Raw genomic sequence first — 27,277 nt, 5'->3', positions numbered from 1 at the left:
GCTCTTTGTCTTAACAATTGTGCTATTTTATACGTTTGTCACAAATATACTTATTGTCAACATGTTGACTCAAAAATATGTGACCAGTACAGTGTTGCACATCTAGCCAAGCCAAAGGACTCCTGCAGAAAAGTTGAATTGCAACCAACATTGTGTTTGTTTGGGCGCTGTGTCCATGGTTCTGACACCTAGCTACCACATAAGTATCATCAATAATCACAAAATGTCTCCAAACATAATATTTTTTTATTCATTTAAAGGCCCAGTACAATCAAATGTGATTTCCCTGTGTTTTATATATTTCCACATTATGAGGTTGGAATAATACTGTGAGATTGTGGAAATGAGGCGGCAGGTAGTCTAGCGGTTAAGAGCGTTGGACCAGTAACTGAAAGGTCGCTGGTTCAAATTCCTGAGGTGACTAGGTAAAAGATCTGTCGATGTGCCCTTGAACAAGGCACTTAAACCTAATTGCTCATGTAAATTGCTCTGGAGAAGAGCATCTGCTAGATGATAATCCCCTTTTAGTGTAAGAGCTGTTTGAAAAGACTGCCTGAAATTTCAGCCTGTTTTGGTGGGATGGAGTTTGTCCTGCCTGGTGACGTCTCCAGGTGGCAAATTAGTTAACAGACCAATAACAAAGCCCGTTCCAAACCTCTCTGCCAATAACAGCTAGTTTTCAGTTTTCCCTTCCCCAGTCAGACCACACACAGACAGTCCTATCATCATTCTTGCTTGAGAAACCGGTCTTAGCTAAGAATCTATTTTTGTTTCTTTAAAAAAATGTTTTTAAACAATCACAGTAAGCTACATAAAAAACTAAAAACAGCTGCATTGGACCTATAACACTTCACTAGAATGGATTACCTTTTGAGCTTTACTTTCACTTAAGTATGATCATTTATCCTGCAGCCTAATGTAAGAATTGCCTGAGAAAATGTTTGATTGACAACATGTTGGGAAACTTTCACACTATGCCAAACTACATCTGACGCCACCTGTCTGAATGCGCTTCACTAAATGTCTGGTATGAGACACCAGGGTCAGAGTGAGCAGACCGAGGCATATTGCTTGTACATTATAGGTCAATAAACAACACCTGCTCATTCAGTACTTGGCTTTAGCCTATGTTGCCACAGAGGAGGAAGAAATCAGTCAATTTTCCCCCTCAGTGTTTCCATATGCAGTGGGGTTTGTCATATTTGATCTTGTATTCATCCAGTCTTCTCCCTTGTCTTTTTTCCCCCCTTTGCCCCTTGCTGCCTTTGACAAGGTTTACTCTGAAAAAGTACACAGTCATAACTGATTGAAAATAAAGTTAAAAGCATCATTATGGTTCTAGAGTCCATATCCTCTAAATCAGGGGTGGCCAACTCCAGTCCTCGATGGCCTGATTGGTGTCACACTTTTTCTCCATCCCTAGGAAACACAGCTGATTAATCAAATTTCATTCTAAACTGAAGATCATGATTAGGTGATTATTGGAGTCAGGTGTGTGAGCTGGGGCTGGGGCAAAACTGTGACACTAATCAGGCCCTCGAGGACTGGAATTGGCCTCCCCTGCTCTAAATCATATTCAAAAGTGGTCAGGAATAGTCTTCAAGGCCTCTTCTGGGTCTCTAGATACGTCCACATTCTACAACAACAATAACACAAATGGAGTCAGTGTTAGATTTGTGGAATCTATTATACATTTTATTTTATTTTATATTGTGCTTGCAATAAATGTACATGTTTTGTAAAGCTCACCCCAGGTCTCTCTCTGTGCGTGTTGACTGCCTCAATATTTAGGAAAACATGCTCCACTTTACATCCTGTATCAGGAGCGAAAGAGCCATGAGTGAAATTGAAATTCTGAAATTATTCATTTGACAACAACTTACCATAGGCCACCGGTGTAAGTTTGAGCGCCGTATGAAGAGGACATTTTAGGTATGGCAACTCATCTGGGGAGAGAAAAGGATGTACGTCTTAAGACCTAGTCTCTCCTGACAGCCAGCGCACATGCAAGATTTGGTTCTGGGTGCTGAGGTCATCTTTGACCTGACAAGCGTCATTATCTTAAGACAATACCAAATAAACCCATGTGTTGTTGAACTGTTGTCCAACTGTACCTGAGGTTTTGTCTAGTAAGTAGGCCAGCAGACAACGCATGACAGCTTGGTGACACACAACCAGCACATTCTCCTGTCTCTCCAGCTCCATAATCACTGGCTCCAGACGGTGGACCAGGTCTTCATATGACTGTAGTAGAGAGAGGAAAAAGAATCGGACCAAAAAAGTAATAATAATAATTTTTCCCACTATTGCACCAACCTGAACCATACCATGCACTACATTTTCTTTCTTGCCTTTCTAGCTCGGCTTGGCTCAGCATTATGAATCAACCCAGAGACAGAAAAATATGGGTATGTTATGAATTATCTTCCCCAGTCACTCAGATCCACAATCCACCTTCCACCAAGTGTCACCTGAAATATTTCATTACAGTATTGTTGCAAATTGGAATGATAGCCCTGACCGGGACTCGAACTCAGTGGGTTCCTGCAACTGTCAGTCCAACACCTTAGCTGTTTCACCGGCAGATTCAAATCTCTTGACAAGGTAGTAGCTAGGTGTTGTACTAAGATCGCTAGGGTCTGTACAGTACTAAGGTCGCTACAGTATGTCTGAGAGTAATGTACAGTGTATGTATGTTTTGTGTGTATTTGGTGAGCAATGCAATGTGTGGTGAATTAAGACGGGTCCTACCTCACCCTTGGGGTAACGGTAGCGGTACTTGTCCTGGTCTCTCAGTGCAAACTCCTCTGGGTGGTTGTCCTGGATCTCCTCATACGTCATCTCCTCACACACACCCTGACGAGGAACGGACGGTGCAAGGAAGTGGTCAATGAGTGGTACAGGCACGCACTATGATGAGTAACCTATCCTGAGACCCGAAAACTTCCGTTAGCTCATCGGGTTAATTCCTTATCTTTAGCTCAGTAGGCTACTACATACAGTCTTGTGGTGTACAGGTGACCCAATGGGTCACACATTCACTGTGAACTGTATATACACGTGCGGTGCACACTCACATAAAATGTATGCTTAAACTCAGAAGTAAACATTGACTTACTGCATCAATCTCGTTGAGAGCCTTCCACTGCTCATAGGGGATCCCCAGATGCTCTGCAGTCTGGATGGTCCTCTTCATATGACTGGTCCACACCTTCAGATCCTTTATATGCTGGCTCTTGATGAAGGTTCCCAGGGCAGTGGCATACTACAGGAGCAGACCATGTTCACAGGGGATGGGGGTGATTGTTTACATAATATTTTGCTTTATTGTCCATTTTCTTTGCGGATAATAAAACTGTATCTTTGTTCTTTCAACCCAACTCTCTTAGACATATTTTAAATGTCACATGCACCATACTTTATGGCTTTCTCTTGTCTACTCAAGGGTGGGACCAATACATTAAGGCATTGGGTGGAACAATAGAATTACAGTGAATTTGGAAAGTATTCAGACCCCTTGACTTTTTCCACATTGTTACGGTACAGACTTATTCTAAAATGGATTAAATAACACATGTTCCTCAATCTACACACAATACCCATAATGACAAAGTTAAAATAGGTTTTGACACATTTTTGCAAATGTTTTAAAAATAAAAAACAGCAATACCTTATTTACATAAGTATTCAGACCCTTCGCTATGAGACTTGAAATTGAGCTCAGGTGCATCCCGTTTCCATCGATCATCCTTGAGATGTTTCTACAACTTGATTGGAGTCCACCTGTGGTAAATTCAATTGATTGAATGTGATTTGGAAAGGCACACATCTGTCTATATAAGGTCCCACAGTTTACAGTGCAATATCAGAGCAAAAACCAAGCCATGAGGTCGAAGGAATTGTCCGTAGAGCTCCGAGACAGGATTTTTGCTGAGGCACAGATCTGAGGAAGGGTACCAAAAAATTTCTGCAGCATTGAAGGTCCCCAAGAACACAGTGGCCTCCATCATTCTTAAATGGAAGAAGTTTGGAACCACCAAGACTCTTCCTAGAGCTGTCCGCCCTGCTGAACTGAGATATTGGGGGAGAAGGGCGTTGGTCAGGGAGATGACCAAGAACCCGATGGTCACTCTGACAGAGCTCCAGACTTCCTCGTGGAGATGGGAGAAACTTGCAGAAGGACATCTCTGCAGCACTACACAAATCAGGCCTTTATGGTAGAGTGGCCAGACAGAAGCCACTCCTCAGTAAAAGGCATATGACAACCCCCTTGGAGATTGCCAAAAGGCACCTAAAGGACTCTCAGACCATGAGAAACAAGATTCTCTGGTCTGATGAAACCAAGATTGAACTCTTTGGCCTGAATGCCAAACGTCACGTCTGGAGGAAACCTGGCACCATCTCTATGGTGAAGCATGGTGGTGGCAGCATCATGCTGTGGAGATGTTTTTCAGTGGCAGGGACTGGGTGACTAGTCAAGATCGAGGGAAAGATGAATGGAGCAAAGTACAGAGAGATCCTTGATTAAAACCTGCTCCAGAGCGATCAGGACCTCAGACTGGGGCGAAGGTTCAACTTCCAACAGGACAACAACCCTAAGCACACAGCCAAGGCAATGCAGGAGTGGCTTCGGGACAAGTCTCTGAATGTCCTTGAGTGGCCCAGCCAGTGCCCGGACTTGAACCCGATCGAACATCTCTGGAGAGACCTGAAAATAGCTGTACAGTGATGCTCCCCAATCTACTTCACAGAGCTTGAGAGGATCTGCAAAGAAAAATGGGAGAAACTCCCCAAATACAGGTGTGCCAAGCTTGTAGAATCATACCCAAGAAGACTCAAGGCTGTAATCGCTGCCAAAGTACTGAGTAAAAGGGTCTGAACACTTATGTAAATGAAATATTTAATTTATGTATTTATTTTTTGCACAAAACTGTTTTTGCTTTGTCATTATTGGGTATTGTGTGTATGTGTGTATATTGATGAAAAAACATTTAATCAATTTTCGAATAAGGCTGTAACGTAGAAAAATGTGGAAAAAGGGAAGGGGTCTGAATACTTTCCGAATGCACTGTATATCTGGATTAAAACAATAATGTCATATTAGTCTATGGTGACAGCCTTAACATTAGAATGTTCGCTGATTAGGTTCTGGGGGGCGAGATGAATGTCATAAAGACAGAACCTGTGTGGCCTACTGACCTTATGACCCCTGGGAGAGAGTCCGGAGTCTCCCCCAATGCGACCCAGCAGGTTCATATTGCTCTCCCCGTGGCGGCTCAGGTAGATGGAGCGCGGCGTGACGTGGATGTTCATGAGGTAGTAGACTATCCGGCTCTGGATATGGTCCCGCACACAGTTCACCAGGTACCTAGAGCCCACGTTGAAGATTTTGATGTAAGACAGGCGCCTTGGTAGGGGAAATATAGAGAGAGCCACATAGGGAGACAATTATTCTCTCCGACAGTTGCATGACACGATTACATGTAGGGGAAATATAAGGAGACAGAAGAAGAGATGGATTTTTTGTTAAGCAAGTCTTTTTTTCAGTTTAGTTCTTACTCTTTCTCTAATTCATGGAGAACAGCTGTTAGCGTAAAGCTTGGTCCCAGATTTGTTTGTGGCAATGACCATACAGGAGTTGGCCAGACAGCACAAACAGATCAGGGACCAGGCTGGTTGGCATAATCTGTGAAGCATCAAGGACAGAACTCTACCTGTCTTTCTCATCGTCCAATGGCACGTAGGTTTGCTTGTAGCACTCGATACGTTTCAGGAAGTCTGCCAGTGCCTCCTCCTTGTCACAGTTCAGATAGTCTGGGCTGCTCACCTTCACATCCTGGGACAAAGGTCAGTGTCACAGTGTAGAGTTTAACATCTTGTAGAGTTTAACAGCTTAGAAACAGAGAACCCTCTGCTATTTGAGAGTGAAGTTTGAGAGGAGACTTTCTCACCGCGATATTCTGTGCAATGATGTCTGGATCATCACAAATGGACTCCACAAAAAATACCTGTGAGGAAAATTCAGTTGTTCAGAGAAAGTGAGCAGTGTTCCTTATTCCAAAAGCTTTTTTTTTTCTAGAGTTCAAAATTGAGGTTTAATGTATATCACCATCTGAATATATATTTAGCTGGTGCAGTTGTAGAACAGTTGTTTATTAATAATATATTAGTAGCAGTTACAGGACTGCCTGCACCTGAACCTGCCTTATAGCCTTTTTCCTTGGCAAAGCTCACAATGGAGACCCTCCTCTCCCGTGTTGTGTTGGTGGCATCAAACACCTGGAGGGAAGAGGACATTCCACTCACTGTTGCAGAACTTTGTGGCCTCTGATGCTAGGAGGAACTCTGATGCTAGGAGGAACAGTGGGCACAGTGTATATTTATTTAACCATTATTTCCTCTGTAACTCCCATAGTGGTCATAATCCCTTTTTACCCAGGAGGACCTTGGGAGTGTACAGTATTTGATGTCCAGTGTGTCTGTACAGTATGCGTGAAGTTCAATGCCCTGAGTACTGTAATTTTCACTCATATGAGGTATGGTGTGTGTCTATCGACTGTCAGCTCAGAGGGACAGTTTTAAGTTGTCCTCTTACTTACAGCTACTTGTCCATGTTCCTTCGAGAAGTAGATAACTACATCTTTAAGGGCATTTGAAGCACAGGCCCTGAGAAAGAAAATACAGGGCGAAATCATTGGATTAACAAACCACAGAAAAGGTCAATCGTACAACACAAAAGGACATAGCAAATCAATTGTTACATAATACTACACACAAACCACCACAGTCTTAAGGAGCCTTCCTCTGCCCAGGCGTTGCTGATGCATGCCAGATCTTACAATACCTGGACAGGTATTTTATGTATCAGCTAACCACATCATATGTTATAGCAATTTGTCAGTCGATGACACAGCTGATGACGTAGCACTGCAAACATTGGCCGGTGCAGTAGGAGAACGCTGCTATAGACTGTGTCCGAATTGTCACACCACAAATTTGAGATCAGAATTTTAACAACCACAGTGTCAGAAAGCCTGTTTCCTTGCACTCAATGATGACGTCCCAGCTATCACAGGCTGGCAGAGTGTTTAGTGCATTACCAAGTGCAGCTCGCCACCTACTGCTGTGAACACAAATTTCAGTTTTGGACATTATTTCCTTTCTGACCAATTTATTCATCATTGTGCGCGAGTACCAAAACTGTAAATAAAGGTATACGTTTCCCCCTGTATTACTGATGATAGTTGTCAATAGTTTAAGAATATGTTCATCATTATTACAGCATTATGTGTCTCGTTTTTATGCTAGCTTTATTTTCGCCTGTAATTGTTAGCTGGTTAGTCTAATGTTGCTAGCTACTTGTATTTTAGTTTCAGTCATTGGATTATTATAACAGATGAGTTGTATCTTGTTTGTTATTGCTAAATGAATGTGCCTCATCTTAGTATTGATGCCATTGTATTCATGTTTATTATTTTCAAACCACATCTTGTATGGATACATTTACATTTAATTGGATAATCACAGCTGAGTGACATGGCACAAAATTGCAAACATTGTTCATCTCCAATCAACATTACAGAACCCTAAACTGAGGAACTGTCTCTTTCACCGTCTCTCTAATAGTGTAATGCCCAATGCAGGAGATGAGAAGCAGGTACAGGGAGTGAACCATTTAATATAGACGGACATGCAATGGAACAAGAACATCGCCTGGACAGAAACACGACAAAACAATGCAACTACAGGGAACACAGAGGAGCAGACACACTACCGTTCAAAAGTTTGGGGTCACTTAGAAATGTCCTTGTTTTTGAAAGAAAAGCACATTGTTTGTCCATTGAAATAACATAAAATTTATCAGAAATACTGTGTAGACATTGTTAATGTTGTAAATGACTGTTGTAGCTGGAAACGGCTGATTTTTTTATGGAATATCTACATAGGCCTGCAGAGGCCCATTATCAGCAAACATCCCTCCTGTGTTCCAATGGCACGTTGTGTTAGCTAATCCAAGTTGATCATTTTAAAAAGCTAATTGATCATTAGAAAACCCTTTTGGAATTGTTAGCACAGCTGAAAACTGTTGTGCTAATTAAAGAAGCAATAAAACTGGCCTTCTTTAGACTAGTTGAGTATCTGGAGCATCAGCATTTGTGGGTTCAAAAAAAGGCTCAAAATGGCTAGAAACAAAGCACTTTCTTCTGAAACTCTTTTGAGGATCTGGTGACCCATGCCAAATCTTTTCAGTCTCCTGAGGGGGAAAAGTTTGTTTTGTTCCTTCTTCACGACTGTCTTGGTGTGTTTGGACCATGATAGTTCGTTGTCTCGACCCGCTCCACTACAGCCCCGTTGATGTTAATGGGGCCTTTACCTGTAGTCCACAATCACTTGTACTTCCGGCGCCGACAGAGATGGCCGCCTCGCTTCGCGTTCCTAGGAAACTATGCAGTGTTTTGTTTTTTTACATGTTAATTCTTACATTAGTACCCCAGGTCATCTTAGGTTTCATTACATACAGTCGAGAAGAACTACTGAATATAAGATCAGCGTCAACTCACCATCAGTATGACCAAGAATATGTTTTTCGCGACGCGGATCCTGTGTTCTGCCTTTCAAACAGGACAACGGAATGGTTCCCATGCAGTGACCCAAAAAAACGACTCCGAAAAAGAGGGAAAGGAAGCGGTCTTCTGGTCAGACTCCGGAGACGGGCACATCGTGCACCACTCCCTAGCATTCTTCTCGCCAATGTCCAGTCTCTTGACAACAAGGTTGATGAAATCCGAGCAAGGGTAGCATTCCAGAGGGACATCAGAGACTGTAACGTTCTTTGCTTCACGGAAACATGGCTCACTGGAGAGACGCTATCGGAGGCGGTGCAGCCAGCGGGTTTCTCCACGCATCGCGCCGACAGAAACAAACATCTTTCTGGTAAGAAGAGGGGCGGGGGCGTATGCCTTATGGCTAACGAGACATGGTGTGATGAAAGAAACATACAGGAACTCAAATCCTTCTGTTCACCTGATTTAGAATTCCTCACAATCAAATGTAGACCGCATTATCTACCAAGAGAATTCTCTTCGATTATAATCACAGCCGTATATATCCCCCCCAAGCAGACACATCGATGGCTCTGAACGAACTTTATTTGACTCTTTGCAAACTGGAATCCATTTATCCGGAGGCTGCATTCATTGTAGCTGGGGATTTTAACAAGGCTAATCTGAAAACAAGACTCCCTAAATTTTATCAGCATATCGATTGCACAACCAGGGGTGGAAAAACCTTGGATCATTGTTACTCTAACTTCCGCGACGCATATAAGGCCCTGTCCCGCCCTCCTTTCGGAAAAGCTGACCACGACTCCATTTTGTTGATCCCTGCCTACAGACAGAAACTAAAACAAGAGGCTCCCACGCTGAGGTCTGTCCAACGCTGGTCCGACCAAGCTGACTCCACACTCCAAGACTGCTTCCATCATGTGGACTGGGATATGTTTCGTATTGCCCAGATAACAATATTGACGAATACGCTGATTCGGTGTGCGAGTTCATTAGAACGTGCGTTGAAGATGTCGTTCCCATAGCAACGATTAAAACATTCCCTAACCAGAAACCGTGGATTGATGGCAGCATTCGCGTGAAACTGAAAGCGCGAACCACTGCTTTTAATCAGGGCAAGGTGACTGGTAACATGACCGAATACAAACAGTGCAGCTATTCCCTCCGCAAGGCTATCAAACAAGCTAAGCGTCAGTACAGAGACAAAGTAGAATCTCAATTCAACGGCTCAGACACAAGAGGCATGTGGCAGGGTCTACAGTCAATCACGGACTACAAGAAGAAATCCAGCCCAGTCACGGACCAGGATGTCTTGCTCCCAGGCAGACTAAATAACTTTTTGCCCACTTTGAGGACAATACAGTGCCACTGACACGGCCTGCAACGAAAACATGCGGACTCTCCTTCACTGCAGCCGAGGTGAGTAAGACATTTAAACGTGTTAACCCTCGCAAGGCTGCAGGCCCAGACGGCATCCCCAGCCGCGCCCTCAGAGCATGCGCAGACCAGCTGGCCGGTGTGTTTACGGACATATTCAATCAATCCCTATACCAGTCTGCTGTTCCCACATGCTTCAAGAGGGCCACCATTGTTCCTGTTCCCAAGAAAGCTAAGGTAACTGAGCTAAACGACTACCGCCCCGTAGCACTCACTTCCGTCATCATGAAGTGCTTTGAGAGACTAGTCAAGGACCATATCACCTCCACCCTACCTGACACCTTAGACCCACTCCAATTTGCTTACCGCCCAAATAGGTCCACAGACGATGCAATCTCAACCACACTGCACACTGCCCTAACCCATCTGGACAAGAGGAATACCTATGTGAGAATGCTGTTCATCGACTACAGCTCGGCATTCAACACCATAGTACCCTCCAAGCTCGTCATCAAGCTCGAGACCCTGGGTCTCGACCCCGCCCTGTGCAACTGGGTACTGGACTTCCTGACGGGCCGCACCCAGGTGGTGAGGGTAGGCAACAACATCTCCACCCCGCTGATCCTCAACACTGGGGCCACACAAGGGTGCGTTCTGAGCCCTCTCCTGTACTCCCTGTTCACCCACGACTGCGTGGCCACGCACGCCTCCAACTCAATCATCAAGTTTGCGGACGACACAACAGTGGTAGGCTTGATTACCAACAACGACGAGACGGCCTACAGGGAGGAGGTGAGGGCCCTCGGAGTGTGGTGTCAGGAAAATAACCTCACACTCAACGTCAACAAAACTAAGGAGATGATTGTGGACTTCAGGAAACAGCAGAGGGAACACCCCCTATCCACATCGATGGAACAGTAGTGGAGAGGGTAGCAAGTTTTAAGTTCCTCGGCATACACATCACAGACAAACTGAATTGGTCCACTCACACGGACAGTCAGTACAGGTGCATCAAAGCTGGGGCCGAGAGACTGAAAAACAGCTTCTATCTCAAGGCCATCAGACTGTTAAACAGCCACCACTAACATTGAGTGGTTGCTGCTAACACACTGACACTGACTCAACTCCAGCCACTTTAATAATGGGAATTGATGGGAAATGATGTAAATATATCACTAGCCACTTTAAACAATGCTACCTTATATAATGTTACTTACCCTACATTATTCATCTCATATGCATACGTATATACTGTACTCTATATCATCGACTGCATCCTTATGTAATACATGTATCACTAGCCACTTTAACTATACCACTTTGTTTACATACTAATCTCATATGTATATACTGTACTTGATACCATCTACTGTATCTTGCCTATGCTGCTCTGTACCATCACTCATTCATATATCCTTATGTACATATTCTTTATCCCCTTACACTGTGTATAAGACAGTAGTTTTGGAATTGTTAGTTAGATTACTTGTTGGTTATTACTGTATTGTCGGAACAAGAAGCACAAGCATTTCGCTACACTTGCATTAACATCTGCTAACCATGTGTATGTGACAAATAAAATTTGATTTGATTTGATTTGATTTTTGTCTTGCTCACATTGAGGGAGAGGTTGTTGTCCTGGCACCACACTGACAGTTCTCTGACCTCCCTATAGGCTGTCTCATCGTTGTTGGTGATCAGGCCTACCACGGTTGTGTTATCCGCAAACTTAATGATGGTGTTGGAGTCATGCCTGGCCACGCAGTCGTGGGTGAACAGGGAGTACAGGAGGAGACTAAGTACACACCCCTGAGAGGCCCCAGTGTTGAGGATCAGTGTGGCAGACGTGTTGTTGCCTTCCCTTACCACCTGGGGGCGGCCCGTCAGGAAGTCCAGGATCCAGTTGCAGAGGGAGGTGTTTAGTCCCAGGGTAGCTTAGTGATGAGCTTCATGGGCACTATGGTGTTGAACGCTGAGCTGTAGTCAATGAACAGCATTCTCACATAGGTGTTCCTTTTGTCCAGGTGGGAAAGAGCAGTGTGGAGTACGATTGAGATTGCATCATCTATGGATCTGTTGGGCCGGTATGCGAATTGGAGTGGGTCTAGGGTATCCGAGAGGATGCTGTTGATGTGAGCCATGACCAGCCTTTTACAGCACTTCATGGCTCCAGACGTGAGTGCTACAGGACCGTAATCATTTAGGCAGGTTACCTTCGCTTCCTTGGGCCCAAGGACTATGGTGGTCTGCTTGAAACATGTAGATATTACAGACTCAGTCAGGGAGAGGTTGAAAATGTCAGTGAAGACACTGCCAGTTGGTCCGCGAATGCTTTGAGTACACGTCCTGGTAATCCACCTGGCCCCGCGGAATGTTGACCTGTATAAAGGTCTTGCTCACATCGGCTTCCGAGAGCATTATCACACAGTCATACAGAACAGCTGGTGCTCTCGTGCATGCTTCAGTGTTGCTTGCCTCAAAACGAGCATAAAAGTCATTTAGCTTGTCGGGTAGGCTAGCGTCACTGGGCAGCTCGCGTCTGGGTTTCCCTTTGTAGTCCATAATAGTTTTCAAGTCCTGCCACAGGGTGGCAGAGTAGCCTAGTGGTTAGAGCGTTGGACCAGTAACTGAAAAGTTGCAAGTTCATATCCCTGAGCTGACATGGTACAAATCTGTCGTTCTGCCCCTGAACAGGCAGTTAGCTTTGTATGCATCTCTGTGTGTGGAGTAAAGGTGATCTCAAGTTTTTTTTTCTTTTTCTGGTTGCACATGTGCCTACTGGTAAAAATGTGGTAAAACTGATTTAAGTTTCCATGCATTAAAGTCCCCGGCCACTAGGAGCATCACTTCTGGGTGAGCATTTTCTTGTTTGCTTATGGCCTTATAGAATTGGTTGAGTGCGGTCTTAGTGCCAGCATCGGTCTGTGGTGGTAAATAGACAGCTACGAATAATATAGATGAGAACTCTCTTGGTAGATAGTGTGGTCTACAGCTTATCAAAAGGTACTCTACCTCAGCGAAGCAATACCTTGAGACTTCTTTAATATTAGACATCGTCACCAGCTGTTATTGACAAAAAGACACACACCCCCACCCCTTGTCTTACCAGACGTAGCTTCTCTGTTCTGCCGGTGCACGGAAAATCCCGCCAGCTCTATATTATCCATGTCGTCATTCAGCCACGACTTGGTGAAACATAAGATATTACAGTTCTTAATGTCCCGTTGGTAGGATAATCGTAAGTCATCAATTTTATTTTCCAATGATTTCATGTTCGCAAGTAGAATGAATGGCAGTGGGAGTTTACTCGCTCGCCAGATTCTCAGAAGGCAGCCCGACCTGCATCCTCTTTTCCTCCGTATTTTCTTCGCGCAAATGACGAGGATTTGGGCCTGTTCCCGGGAGAGCTCGTTAAAGGAAAAAGCTTCTTCCACTTTGTGGTGAGTAATCACTGTTCTGATGTCCAGAAGTTATTTTCGGTAGCAGAAACATTATGTACAAAATAAGTACAAAAATAAGTTACAAACAATATAAAAAATAAATAAATAGCACTAATGGTTAGGAGCATGTAAAACGTCAGCCATCCTCTTCGGCACCATCTTAACAGTGTCTCCTTTACACTCCCCTGGTGTTGGTTCCCTAACAAGTTCAATTAACACTTTTAGAGTTGATGCTGTTAGACGTTCTCAGTGTTATGATATTTTTATGTTAGTGAATGTGAATATATATTATACATTTCATAAGGCCTTTAGTTATGGCCTAGTTATCCTCAACATTGTGGTCTGAAAATCCTGGCTTATGGGCCACATCAGACATGCAAGTCACAATACACTGGTTTGTGAAGTGATTAGTGATTCCTTTTGAAATCCAGGCAGAGGGAGGATATTCAACAATTGGAATATTTTATCACCCACGACCTGCATTCAAAATAGCTGCTGTGGTGAAGGACTTGACAAACAAGATTACCCAACCCATCTAAACTGAAACAACCATCTCGGTAACAATAACTCCAACCCCTACACATTGTATTGTTTAATATCAATTAATAAATCAATGTGCATGAGGAAGCACAGATATTAAAACAAATTATTATAAAAGTAACAAAGCATGCTGGGAAATATGATAATGAAGACCCTCCCATGAGTTTTTAAAATTTAATTTAATTTATTTAACTAGGCAAGTCAGTTAAGAACAAATTTGTATTTACAATGACAGCCTAGAAACAGTGGGTTAACTACCTTGTTCAGGGGCAGAACGACAGATTTTGACCTTGCCAGCTCGGGGATTCGATCCACTAGCCTTTCGGTTACTGGTGCTCCAACACTCTAACCACTAGGCTAGTTAACGGAAATGAACTTAACACAGTCGAGTAATAACACCATGCAATGTTGATTCCACTGCGATTGAAAAAACACTTCATATATTCACCGCATGTGGTGTCAATTTCAATCCCCCTGGTGTTAACCCCACTAGAATCAACACTCAGATATTGCACTCACAACAATTTTCACCTCAACACCGAGATTTGAACACTTGCAAATTTGCTGTGAACCCTTTTCCCTATATGCTGTTGTGCACTGCTACTTTGACCACGCACAAAAGGTAGTGGAAAAGTCTAGCAGTATAGGGAAATAGGGTGCCAGTTCAGACGCAACCATAGCTTCATAACATAGATAGAGCAACCCGTCAAACCTGCAGCATCACGTACTTGCGAATCTGCATGGCCTCCTCATTGTCCGGTCTGAAGAACTCAAAGCTCTTGTAGCTCTGGACTTCCCTGCGATACTGGCCCAAGTTGAAGACTAGACGATAGATAATAGACAATAGGGGCCGGAGAGCGAAAGACCATCAACTCCAGTCCTCAGTGACGTGCATGGGCATTCAAGCACCCCTCAGATCATTGAACTTGGCTAGTGTGTGTAAACTGACCTTTTGTGGGAACCCCTATCCAGTTGAGGTAGCGGGTGAGCTTCTTGGATATGTATGTCTTCCCCCTGGCAGGCAGTCCAACCATCACAATCAGAGTGGGGGAGTTGGTGAACTGGGGCACGGAGGCTGGGGATAAACAAGACAAACACCATAGGAATCTATTGTACATGCCTGGTGGGTAAATAGAAGGCTTATCTATGAACACTTTGACAATGGTGGGAGTAAACACTACATTCAAGTGTGTGTGTGTGCGCAAACATAATGCTCACCATCTCATCAAGAGAGAGGGCACCAGGGGAGAGATAGCTAAAATATCAGCTAACCAGGGCACACCTATCAGATCTGCTCCTGAGTGGAGGTGCAGTCTAAGGCACTGTATCTCAGTGCTAGAGGCGTCACTACAGACCCTGGTTCGATTCCAGGCTGTATCACAACTGGCCGTGATTGGGAGTCACATAGGGCGGTGCACAATCGGTCCAGCGTCGTCCGGGTTAGGGTTTGGCTGTCATTGTAAATAAGAATTTGTTCTTAACTGACTTGCCTAGTTAAATAAAGGTTAACTAAATAATAATACAAATACAAGATCTCCCAATGGAATTGATTGAGTCATCATTGTTACCATGCTATGTCTTACCAGAGGTATACAAATGTGTTCTGCATAATAATCATGGCCCAAGTAATTGGTCAACTCCTTTGAGAGTGTAGGCCTACCTCACTATACCCTGAGCACCACAGAGTATCCCATGCAGCCAGTCACATGGGTGACAGTACAGTACCAGCATCTTGTTCAGCATGCGATTTCATCATAGAAACACAAAAACTGGAACAGAAGCATTCCACGGGATATATTAGACCAGTCAATAAAGTCAAGCTCAAACTGCATATATCCATAAACTCCAGATATAATTTCTCATTTCAGAAATTTAAGCAGCTCCACTTACTCTAGCCTACTAACGGTCGATACTAATAGTGGCTAATATTTAACATGATAGAAATAGGAAACAGAGAAAGTCTGATAGCCTAGAATAAATAACATTCGAGAGTGCCCATTCCTGCAAGTTAAAAGGGCCGTACAATTTAAATTCTCTATAATGTCACAGCATTTCATAAACTTTACTGTTGGAAAGTTGATATGATATGCTTTAGTTTGCTGCCATAGGACTGATTTCACATTTGTCTCTAGTGATTAGAAGGTTAAAGAGATCTAAAACAAGTGTCATCTATGTCTACAATTCCCTATCCAAACGGCTTACTCATTAACCAAGCTCTTATCAAGTTGTAAATTATATTGCATGGAGAATGGTGTAATTTCTATAAAAAAAATATGAAAAAACATTCATTATTTCCTCTCGCAGAAAGGTGGTGGAATTCTTAGGGAATTAATTCAAGGTCAGAATACACATCTCTGCCACACCTTCATTTCTTAGATCTCCACCCCGAATGAATAGCGGGTGAATAGCATGCTATTCTCATGCTTAAATTCAAGGTCAGAATACACATAATGAGAGCATTTGGGACCATTGACATACGCTTCACCTGGGTCACAATCGGCCCAGTTGTTTTCTGGAGGGTATCTGTAATAAAAATGTACCTCACTAAAGAAGAAAATAATGTACTTTCTACTTTTTTACATACATTTCCCCTGACACCCAAGTAAAAAATTGTCCCAGTCGTGCACTTATCAAGAGAACATCCCTGGTCATCCCTACTGCCTCTGATCTGGCGGACTACCTAAACACAAATGCTTCATTTGTAAATTAATGTCTTGAGTGTTGGAGTATGCCTCTGGCTATCTGTAAATAAAATTTGAACAAAATGTGTGCTGTCTGGTTTGCATAATATAAGGAATTTGAAATGATTCCTTCTTTTACTTTTGATACTTAAGTATATTTAAAACCAAATACTTTTAGACTTTTACTCGAGTAGTATTTTACTGTGTGACTTTCACTTGAGTCATTTTCTATTAAGGTATCTTTATTTTGACCATTTTAGTACTTTTTCCACCACTGACAGTATCCATGCCAATGGTGCCATCCATGCAAGTCACGGGACAGTGTTAAAGTAGGACAGCAGAGAGCAGCACTGTAATCCCAAGGCCCACTTATTCCATTGAGAGACAGATGCCTGCCATCGGCATGATGAAGTTTATTCTCACGCACAGGGCATGGGGAGGAGAGAAGGAAGCCATAGAATAGATCTATGACTGTCACAATATGAAACAATCAGTCTTAACTTGGCAACAAGAGCAACACTTGAACACTCATCCACCTGTTGTTTCAGATAACTTTCCCATGACTCGTACTAATGAATGAATTAAGAAGTTGAGAGGAAAGAAGCGAGAAAACAGCACAGACAGACAGAGTCATGCAACACAGCACAGTCCTCCAGGCCCTGTGCAGCGGAGCGAGTGTGAGCGAGGGAGACAAGAGGAGCAAGACAGAAGCTTGTTTCAATGAATTCTTGCACAGTCACCTGACTGTTGCCAAGGAGAACGAGGGGAAGTGGGAAGGGGAGGACCTCTGGGATAACGCCCCAAATGGCCCCCCATTTCTCAATAGTGCACCGTTTTTTTGCCAGGACAAAGGTGCCCTGAAGTAGTGCACTATGTAGGGAGCATGGGGGATTTTGGGACATGAAATATAGCTCTGTAGCTTAGCCTTGCTGTTTCACTGCTACTCAGCTGTTAGTGAGGTACATGGCCAGAGGAAACTCCAATCTCCAGCCAGTAGGGAGGAGGAATCACACAGTCACACACATCTGTGTTGTGGTGGTGACATGGCACTAAAGCATTAAATATATCAGCCCTTTTGAGAACAAGCTCATGAAAAATGAACAGTTTAACCAAAGTTAACTCTCACTGTATAATGAACTGATCAGAACATTTTATGTTGTGATGCTATGGTTGATCTATTTCACTTGACAACACGCTGTATATATATATATATCACTTGCATTTAGAGACAGTGCGGTGTTACTCAATTATGCCACAAGGTGGCAGTTGGAAGTCAGAGTTCACAGCTCCCCTTGGAAACGTTGATCTAAAGTAGAGGAATGATCAACTGGCTCTGTTACTGATAGTGCCATGTCACCAGATGTGTGATTCCTCCTCTCTATTGGCTGGAGTTTGTAGTTTCCTCTAAAGTAGTGCCCTCTGGCCCTGTTCCTCACTAACTGCTGAGGAGCAGTGAAACAGCGTGTCTAAGGTACAGAGCTAGTGTACATCCCGAATGGCAACATATTCCCTAAACAGTGCACTACCTGAGAGCCCTATGGGCCATGGTCAAAAGTAGTGCACTGGTATATTTAAGCAATGAGGCAGTGTGGTATATGGCCAATATACCACGGCTAAGGGCTGTTCTTAGGCGTCACGCAACGCAGAGTGCTGGGACACAGCCCTTAGCCAGGGTATGTTGGCCATATATCACAAATCCCAAAGGTGCCTTATTGCTATTACAAACTGGTTACCAACGTAATTAGTGCAGTAAAAACTCTGATATACCATGGCTGTCAGCCAATCAGCATTCAGGGCTCGAACCACCCAGTTTATAATTACATTTCGAAACAGTGTGGTGTTCATTAATTATGCCACAAGGTGGCATGTGAAAGTCAGAGTTCAAAGATAAACTGGCTCTATGGTTACTGACTCACTTGTCTGTAGCCTGCAGCAGCAAAAGAAACAGACAATATGTTTGCTGCTGTCTTTCAGCTCTGGTGCAATCATTCTCATTCAGACAATATCTGGTTTTGTTGACAGTAGTTCAACAAGTTGCTAAGGTAATAAGGCAACACGCTCTCACAGTCTCACGTTAGAATTTGACGTTCACCCATGTTTCTCAAATGACACATTTCGAAGTTGTTCCAAGTGTCAAATTTCAAAGTGTTTAAGATTAAGTTTAGGCAATTAACTCCGAATGGTTAAGGTAAGGGTTAAGGTTTGGGATAGGCTTAAAACAAAAATATCAAAAACAACTTTCTATCGCTGGATTCAAACATGCAACCTTTTGAACCAGAGCCAGATGCTTGCGCCCATCCACTATCCCCGTCCACAATGCCCTGCCAGTATCATGGGTGACCTGCCTGAATAAAGTACTAACCAGATTAAAGAATTAGACAGCCGACAGCCTTATATGAGACATGTGCAGTCCCTGATCTGATCTCATTACAACTCAATTACTCATTTACAAGCATTTTGCTACGCTACACCCGCAATAGCATCTGCTAAAGAAGTGTATGCAACCAATAACACTTGATTTAATTTAATCCAGTGGAATTTTAAAGGGAAGAAGGATTATGGATTAGATCATGTGATAAATAGATCATATATCCTGCCAGCAGGCAGGGAAAATTGTTTGAAATGACTTCATGACAACAAGATTACAACCAGTTGTAAACTGACATTTTCAACCAGCTTTGCCTATATCCTCTGGCTGCTTATATATACAGTATCTTACACCTGACAGTTTTGTAGTCTTACATTCAGTGGCAACATTATTTGGATCATTTCCACTGTGGGATTTGCTGTAACGATTGTGACTTACAACTTATCAAGGCTGAAATGGGCATAACAACAGGATACTTTTCAATAAAATGTTGTGGTCAAATTCTAACAGAGACAGACAGACAATTAGTTTGTAAATTAGTCTGACAGCATCTTGGCCTGTGTCAGTACTCCCAAACAGGTAATGCCAAATCAAATAAAATTTTATTGGTCACATGCACATGGTTACCAGATGTTATTGCTGGTGTAGTGAAATGCTTGTGCCTCTAGTTCTGACATTGCAGCAATATCTAACATGTAATCTAACAATACCGCAACAACTACCTAATCCACACCTATAAATATATGGATGAGCAATGACCGAGCTGCATAGGCAAGACGCAAAAGATGGTATAAAATACATTATATACATATGTGATGAGACATTATTAAAGTGGCATTACTAAAGTGACTAGTGATCAATTTATTGAAGTGCCCAATGATTTCAAGTCTGTATGTAGGCAGCAGCCTCACTGTGTTAGTGATGGCTGTTTAACAGTCTGATGGCCTTGAGATAGAAGCTATTTTTCAGTCTCTCGGTCCCAGCGTTGATGCACCTGTATTGACCTCGCCTTCTGGATGTTTACGGGGTTAACAGGCAGTGGCTCGGGTGGTTGTTGTCCTTGATGATCTTTTTGGCCTTCCTGTGATATCAGGTACTGTAGGTGTCCTGGAGGGAGTAGTTTTGGTACCAGGCGGTGATGATTCCTGATAGGATGCTCTCAATTGTGCATCTGTAAAAGTTTGAGTGTTTTAGGTGAAAAGCCAAATTTCTTCAGCCTCCTGAGGTTGAAGAGGCGCTGTTGCACCTTCTTCACCACACTGTCTGTGTGGGTGGACCATTTCAGTTTGTCCGTGATGTGTATGCCGAGGAACTTAACTTTCCACCTTCTCCACTGCGGTCCCATTGATGTGGATAGTGTGGTGCTCCCTCTGGTGTTTCCTGAAGTCCACGATCATCTTTTTTGTTTTGGCGTTGAGTGAGAGGTTGTTTTCCTGACACCACACTCCGCGTGCTTCACCTCCTCCCTGTAGGCTGTCTCGTCATTGTTGGTAATCAAGCCTACTACTGTTGTGTCGTCTGCAAATTTGATGATTGAATTGGAGGCGTGCAGGGCCACGTAGTCATGGGTGAACAGGGAATACAGGAAGGGGCTGAGTACGCACCCTAGTGGGGCCCCAGTGTTGAGGATCAGCGAAGTGGATATGTTGTTTCCTATTTTCACCACCTAGGGGCGGCCCTACATGGTCTGTGGACCTATTGGGGCGGTACGCAAATTGAAGTGGGTCTAGTGTGAAAGGTATGTTGGAGGTTATATGATCATTGACTAGTCTCTCAAAGCACTTCATGATGACAGAAGTGAGTGCTACGGGGTAATAGTTATTTAGTTAAGTTATATAAGCCTTCTTGGATACAGGAACAATGGTGGCCACCTTGAAGCATTTGGGGACAGTAGACTGGGATAGGGAGAGATTGAATATGTCCGTAAACACGACAGCTGGTCTGTGCATGCTCTGAGGACGCGGCTAGGGATGTCGTCAGGGCGAGAGTCATCCGCGGAGAAGGAGAGCCCACAGTCTTTGGTAGCGGGCCGAGTCGGTTGCACTGTATTATCCTCAAAGTGGGCAAAGAAGGTGTTTAGTTAGTGTGGAAGCAAGACGTCGGTATCCGTGACGTGGCTGGTTTTCTTTTAGTAGTCTGTGATTGTCTGTAGACCCTGCCATATACGTCTAGTTTATGAGCCATTGAATTGCAACTCCACTTTGTCTCTATACTGACATTTCGTTTATTTGATTTCCTTGTGGAGGGAATAACTACACTGTTTGTATTCGGCCATATTCCCAGTCAACTTTCCATGTTTAAATGTAGTGGTTTGCGCTTTCAGTTTTGCGCAAATGCCGCCATCTATCCACGGTTTCTGGTTTTGGTAGGTTTTAATAGTCACAGTGGGTACAACATCTCCTATCCACTTCCTTATAAACTCACCCCCCGAAACAGCGTATACATCAATATTATTCTCTGAAGCTACCTGGAACATGTCCTAGTCCGCGTAATCAAAACAGTCTTGAAGCGAGGATTCCGATTGGTCAGACCAGTGTTGAATAGTTCTTGTCACAGGTACATCCTGTTTGAGTTTCTACCTATAGGAAGGGAGGAGCAAAATGGAGTGGTGGTCAGATTTGCCGAAGGGAGGGCGGAGGAGGGTCTTGTATGCATCGCGGAAGTTAGAGTAGCAGCGTGAGTGCTGCAATCAATATACTGATAGAATTTAGGTAGCCTTGTTCTCAAATTTGCTTTGTTAAAATCCTCAGCTACAATAAATGCAGCCTCAGGATATATGGTTTCCAGTTTGCATAAAGTCCAGTGAAGTTCCTTGAGGGCCGTCGTGGTATCTGCTTGAGGGGGGATATACACGGCTGTGACAACAATAACGAGAATTCTCTTGGGAGATATTATGGTCAGCATTTGATTTTTAGGAATTCTAGGTCAGGTGAACAAAAGGACTTGAGTTCCTGTATGTTGTTACAATTACACCATGAGTCGTTAATCATGAAACATACACCCCAGCCCTTCTTCTTCCCAGAGAGATGTTCATTTCTGTCATCATGACGCACAAAGAATCCCGGTGGCTGTCCCGACTCCGGCAGCATATCCCGAGAGAGCCATGTTTCTGTGAAACAGAGTATGTTGCAATCCCTAATGTCTCTCTGGAAAGCAACCCTGGCCCTAATTTCGTCTACCTTGTTATCTAGAAACAGGAAATCAGCGGGTAATATACTCGGAATCGGTGGGTGGTGTGTGCGCGCCTCCGAAGTCTGACCAGAAGGCTGCTCTGTCTACCTCTTCTGCAGCAATGTTGTTTTGGGTCAGCCTCTGGAATCATTGCCCGTAACACAGCTGGACATTCTTGTATCTTTAGTGTCAAACCTCATACCAACTGTTACCGATTTTCCTAGTCGGCTACATTCTGGGCAAATAGAATTGTATGCCTATTGTCAGTTGGCATGTTAAAAAAGGTTATGTAGCAAACGTAATATTCTGCAGTAGCCTACAGACAGTGTTTATGCCTTTCAGTAATGATCACAGTGTCTAGATCTGTTTTTGTTAGTAGAGCCCAGGAGAGAGAGGAACATGCTATCCTTGCCGGCTGAGAGTTTGGCCTATTAGGAATTTAGTCTGGCCTCCCTGCTCCAAATAGAGTGACAGGGATAGACATTACTGTAGCAGCTGAGCTATGATTGGGCAGCAGCTGTAAACCACAGCTAAGTGCAAGTGTGTTCCTGGAAACACTGGGACCTCTCTCTCTCTCTCTCTCTCTCTCTCTCTCTCTCTCTCTCTCTCTCTCTCTCTCTCTCTCTGCTGTCTTAGAAAGCCTTTCACAACACACTGTTCTGAAGGACCACCATTGAAAAGTGTTTCTTTGAGTGGAGAGAGAGAGGGGAGAGAGGAGGATGGAGCCATAAGGCATACTTAAGAATGCTTAAGTATCCATCATGATGTTTTAATGCACTTCAACACTTTGATATTTACCAGATCTGACTTCACTAAGTCCTGTGGATAAACTCTCACATTTTGCCAGTGCTGGAGTTTCAGAGGCTGACAGAAACAATCCTAGCCTGGGGTGGCAGGTAGCCTAGTGGTAAGAGCGTTGGGCCAGTAACCAAAATGTTGCTGGATTGAATCCCCGAGCTGACAAGGTATAAAAAAAATCTGTAGTTCTGCCCCTGAACAAGGCAGTTAACCCACTGTTCCCCAGTAGGCTGCCATTGTAAATAAGTAATAATAAATAATAATTTTGTTCTTAACTGGCTTACCTAGCTAAAAAGAAGAGAACCCAAGATTAGAGCCATAGAGAGGAACCACCATTTCCACACGTTGGACAGACACTGTGGCAACACACCAGTCCATGTGGATAGAGGAAAAGTATGTCTGTATAATGTTGCATGTTCATATATCTTTCCCAGTGAGAAAAACTGGTCACAATAACATCAAAGCAACCTGGTTTCTGGTTGTAATGACATTACAGCCAGCTTGCTGGGATATGACTTTACATACGTCTCTGGTGTATTTGCTCTAATATTTGCAAATATGTGTGTGTGTCTCTGTGTGCAAAGTGTGTGTGTGTGTGTGTGTGTGTGTGTGTGTGTGTGTGCACAGACACGTGTTCATCCCAGGTCTCTAAAGAGGAGACAGGCAGGTGTCAATATCTCCTCTGTGGCGTCCAGACCTGACCATTCACCGCGCCCCCCCGTCCCCCTCTCCCTAGCCCAGAGGCAGCCTACCTCATGCTCTGGATTCAGAGCTGGTACCCACAGCGGAAAAGTCTCATTGGGGCAGCTGCCTGCTGAGGCAACATGGGGTCACAACGTTCTGTTCCCATCTTGCGTCTCACATTTCTGGGTCCCATACTGAGTTGTCATCATAACCTTTGGATATTGCTAGAAGGGGTTCCGACATGAATTTCACATCTATTTAGTCCTGAAAGATATTCTGCTGCTGTGTTGCTCTCCCTTCTCGCATGTGTTGCCTATGACAGACTGCAGGCTGAGCTGCTTGGTGTGGGGCTGATCTCTCTCTCTCTCTCTCTCTCGCTCTCTCTCTCGCTCTCTCTCTCTCTCTCTCGCTCTCTCGCTCTCTCTCTCTCTCTCTCTCTCTCTCTCTCTCTCTCTCTCGCTCTCTCTCTCTCTCTCTCTCGCTCTCTCTCTCTCTCTCTCGCTCTCTCTCTACCTCTCTCTCTCTACCTCTCTCTCTCTGTCTCTCTCTCTCTCTCTCTCTCTCTCTCTCTCTCTCTCTCTCTCTCTCTCTCTCTCTCTCTACACACACAAAATGTTTACTTGGAACATAATGTACTTAAGGTGGTTGAGGTTCCATTCCATATGATGGCACGAGGTATAAGGATGGCAAGAGGGTTCATAACATTTTGCAGTTGGTTGAGCAAGACAGACCGTCCCAGGACAGGCCCCAATGATCTGATCAGGTTCCATACGGGGAAGCATAAACATGTTTCCAGTGAGCTTGAAGGGTCCTGGTTGGGAAACTGGCCAAGTGCTGCTGACTAGCTTCATTCATTCACAGATAGTCTACTAGCATACTATGCCAGTCCCGGACCATGTTAAGCATACTGTATGTCAACAGAGCACAGGACCAAAACTAATACTACTGGGTAGTTCAATGAAATTAGTGCATTTTGCATCCCTTTGATATTTTGAGTAGAAGTTGTGCACCATTATTGCATTTTAAAAGCCTGTTATATTGAATGAAGTTCCCTTTAATATTGACCACATGGAGAATTTAATCAATCAGCTTTTTAATATGAATCTTGACTCGTTAAAATGCCAAAATTCAGCAACCCTCTGTGACATAGTCAGGTCATAGTGTAAAAGCAGGTGAGCTGGTTCTACTCTTTTTGTCCATTTTGTGTTGTGGTGGAAAACTGAGCGGGTCGAGCATAACCCGTCAACCCTGTTAACCCATACTGTACGTACACAGGCTAGAAATATTTTAACAATTACAGTTTTTTTGTGTGAAGCTTGCATTTAATTGCCACTCCCTGTTGCACACAACAAACTTCCATTCCCCCTGTCAAAATGGGATTCATGGCTTATATTTGGCATTTGGGTCAAATTTGGTTGAGATGTTGATCAATGAGATTTCAACTTTTATTCACCCACTCAAAATACAGACAGAAATTTGTTGAATTCCCAAATGTGTTATCACAGCGCTTTCAACCATTTAAAAGCACAACAAAGTTCAAATGTGAATACAACATCAGATATTTTGTATTTACTGTATTTAACAACTTACTGTGTTACTGTCTAATATCAGAACCAAATGACCTGGAATGCAGTTGAGATAACATAAAAAATACATGGTGCAAGTGACCAATGCTGTTCAAGCTTCTGGCAGATTATCATAACAATTGTGAAGATCTCCGAAGACCTGCGACCTTTGCATGCTATCTTGAACATGCACGCTTTCTATGATTACATAAGTAGTTACAGTGGGCTAACCTCAATGTGACTTAGCCTAATAAATCATTTATGTTGGATTCACTTCTCCATCACAACCAAAAATCTACGTTAAAGAATATGAGTAAATCAAACCAAACTTAATTTAAGTCCGTTTAAAGTTTGATTTAATTTAGTCCTATTCTTTAGCAAAAACAAATGGTTGCAATGGAGAAGTGTATCCAACATATCAATTATTAATTTGTAGACAAATGGGAATTAAAGCCTGACTTAAGTCAGAGACACAGATGGGATGATCCAAGCAGAAGATCTCCTTCAAATGTTGATATTTGGTTGCGTTGACAACCAAACACAATTCAATATCCAGTTTTCCTACAAATTAATAATCAATATGTTGGATTCACATCTCCATCTCAACCAAAAAAATGTAAGTTAAAGAATAGGACTAAATCTATTCCAACTTTAAATGCACTTTAAATTAAGTTTGATTTGATTTAGTTTAGTACTATTCTTTAACTTACATTTTTGGTTGAAATGAAGATGTGAATCCAACATATTAATGATTAACTTGAAGATTACATTTGAAATTAACCAAAGCTTGAAAACCTAGGCCTTTATTGTCTATTTTTAGTTGAAGCCTGGGTTGAACTGAAACAATACCTGTTGATGACTTTACAAATGCTATATAGGCCTAAATAGTATTATTGATGATGACTTATAAAGTATGGTTGCATTTCATTTGCTCTGGTTAAACCTACACTTTGGAATGACTTCGATAGCAACAGTGAATATGTTTAGTTATTAAGAGATCTGTGAATAATGATTTTCACGATAGTGCATTGATTGTAGTCAGTGACAAATATAAAAGCTAAGCAGGGCTGTTTTTTTTCTGACAGTGGATATAACGTTGAAGCTCTGACGTTGTTTCAAAGGTGAAAATTAAACATATTTTATAGGTTTGTTTATGTTGACAATTGGTTACAATGATGACAGTAACCTGTGGTTGAATTTTTTTTTAAATTTAACCTCTTGAGATGGGAAAACGTGTTTTTTTATGAAGTTAAACATGTGCTCTTAATGGCAGAATGTTAAAGTCAGGTGGAATCAAGTTACACTTCTCAAACGGCACCGAATTGGTGGAACAACCCTTGGGGAAACAACAGAAGATAACAGTTACCAGAGGGACAGACCTTCCCAAGTCCTTTCCCATTTGGTCTGTGAGTCCATTCTTTTTCAATTCAGGCGGCTCAACTTGAAACCCAGAGAACACGCTGTCCTGTCTGTTGTCCTCCTGTATATTGTACTGTGTGCATCACAGGGTGCACCAAGTCTAATTTTACTCGCATGCACTTCTGTGCTGCTGGACTCAATCCCCTGAACAACATGTGCTCATAACATGTGCATAGAAAACACTAAGCCAGCAGAGTAAAGTTGGACTTGACTATACTATCTCAGAGCTTTTACTACTCCTCTCTCAAAAGAGATATTGCTTGTTTTTCAATGATCGGTCTCACCTGCACTGTCACAGCGGCGCCTCATCATGTATTCCATATTGGGCAGTTCCATCCCTGCCAATATTCTCAGTGTGTCTAAGAGCAGAGTGCACGGTCTGAAGAAGACTGGCGGGTGGCTATGGAGCTGCTGCCAGATGCTCTTCTCAATGTAACCAAACCTCTCTGCCAAAGCCTTTTCTCCCCCTTCACCCCCTCCTCCCTCTTTCTACGACACATGGACATATGATAGTGGCACTGGGCTTGTCCTTTTAATGTTTTCCAAGCCTTGGGTTCACAGTTCACAACCTACAAATACAGACACATTACACACAGCCAGGGGAGTGAGCTCATAACAGGGGCAAAGGTCACCAAAGGGGTTTTAACCTTTTCAACTCTGTCGCTCCATT

The 27,277-nt window shown here is 43.2% G+C and overlaps 1 protein-coding gene across 5 annotated transcripts; it reads right to left on the bottom strand.

Annotated features, from left to right (window-relative positions):
• Window positions 1-1,451: 1,451 nt before the first annotated feature.
• Window positions 1,452-27,060, bottom strand: LOC112221771 (6-phosphofructo-2-kinase/fructose-2,6-bisphosphatase). 5 transcript variants are annotated; one of them, XM_024384082.2, is made up of 14 exons: window positions 26,892-27,060; window positions 14,871-14,996; window positions 14,650-14,743; window positions 6,600-6,666; window positions 6,205-6,279; window positions 5,952-6,008; window positions 5,715-5,836; window positions 5,200-5,407; window positions 3,119-3,265; window positions 2,752-2,856; window positions 2,115-2,244; window positions 1,884-1,946; window positions 1,750-1,814; window positions 1,452-1,636 (listed from the first exon to the last, which is right to left on the bottom strand). In XM_024384082.2, exons 1-14 carry the CDS (start codon window positions 26,941-26,943, stop codon window positions 1,577-1,579), a joined length of 1,371 nt encoding a protein of 456 aa, XP_024239850.1. In that variant the 5' UTR covers window positions 26,944-27,060; the 3' UTR covers window positions 1,452-1,576. The 5 variants fall into 5 exon arrangements, with proteins under 5 accessions (XP_024239850.1, XP_024239851.1, XP_024239852.1 ...); XM_024384083.2 differs by lacking the exon at window positions 26,892-27,060 and adding an exon at window positions 23,692-23,982; XM_024384084.2 differs by lacking the exons at window positions 14,650-14,743; window positions 26,892-27,060 and adding an exon at window positions 23,692-23,985.
• Between the last annotated feature and the right edge of the window lie 217 nt (window positions 27,061-27,277).

Source organism: Oncorhynchus tshawytscha, linkage group LG22, assembly GCF_018296145.1.
Source record: "Oncorhynchus tshawytscha isolate Ot180627B linkage group LG22, Otsh_v2.0, whole genome shotgun sequence".
NCBI lineage: Eukaryota > Metazoa > Chordata > Actinopteri > Salmoniformes > Salmonidae > Oncorhynchus > Oncorhynchus tshawytscha.
The sequence above is the reverse complement of the archived record's forward strand: the minus strand, read 5'-3'. Positions and strand labels throughout refer to the sequence as shown.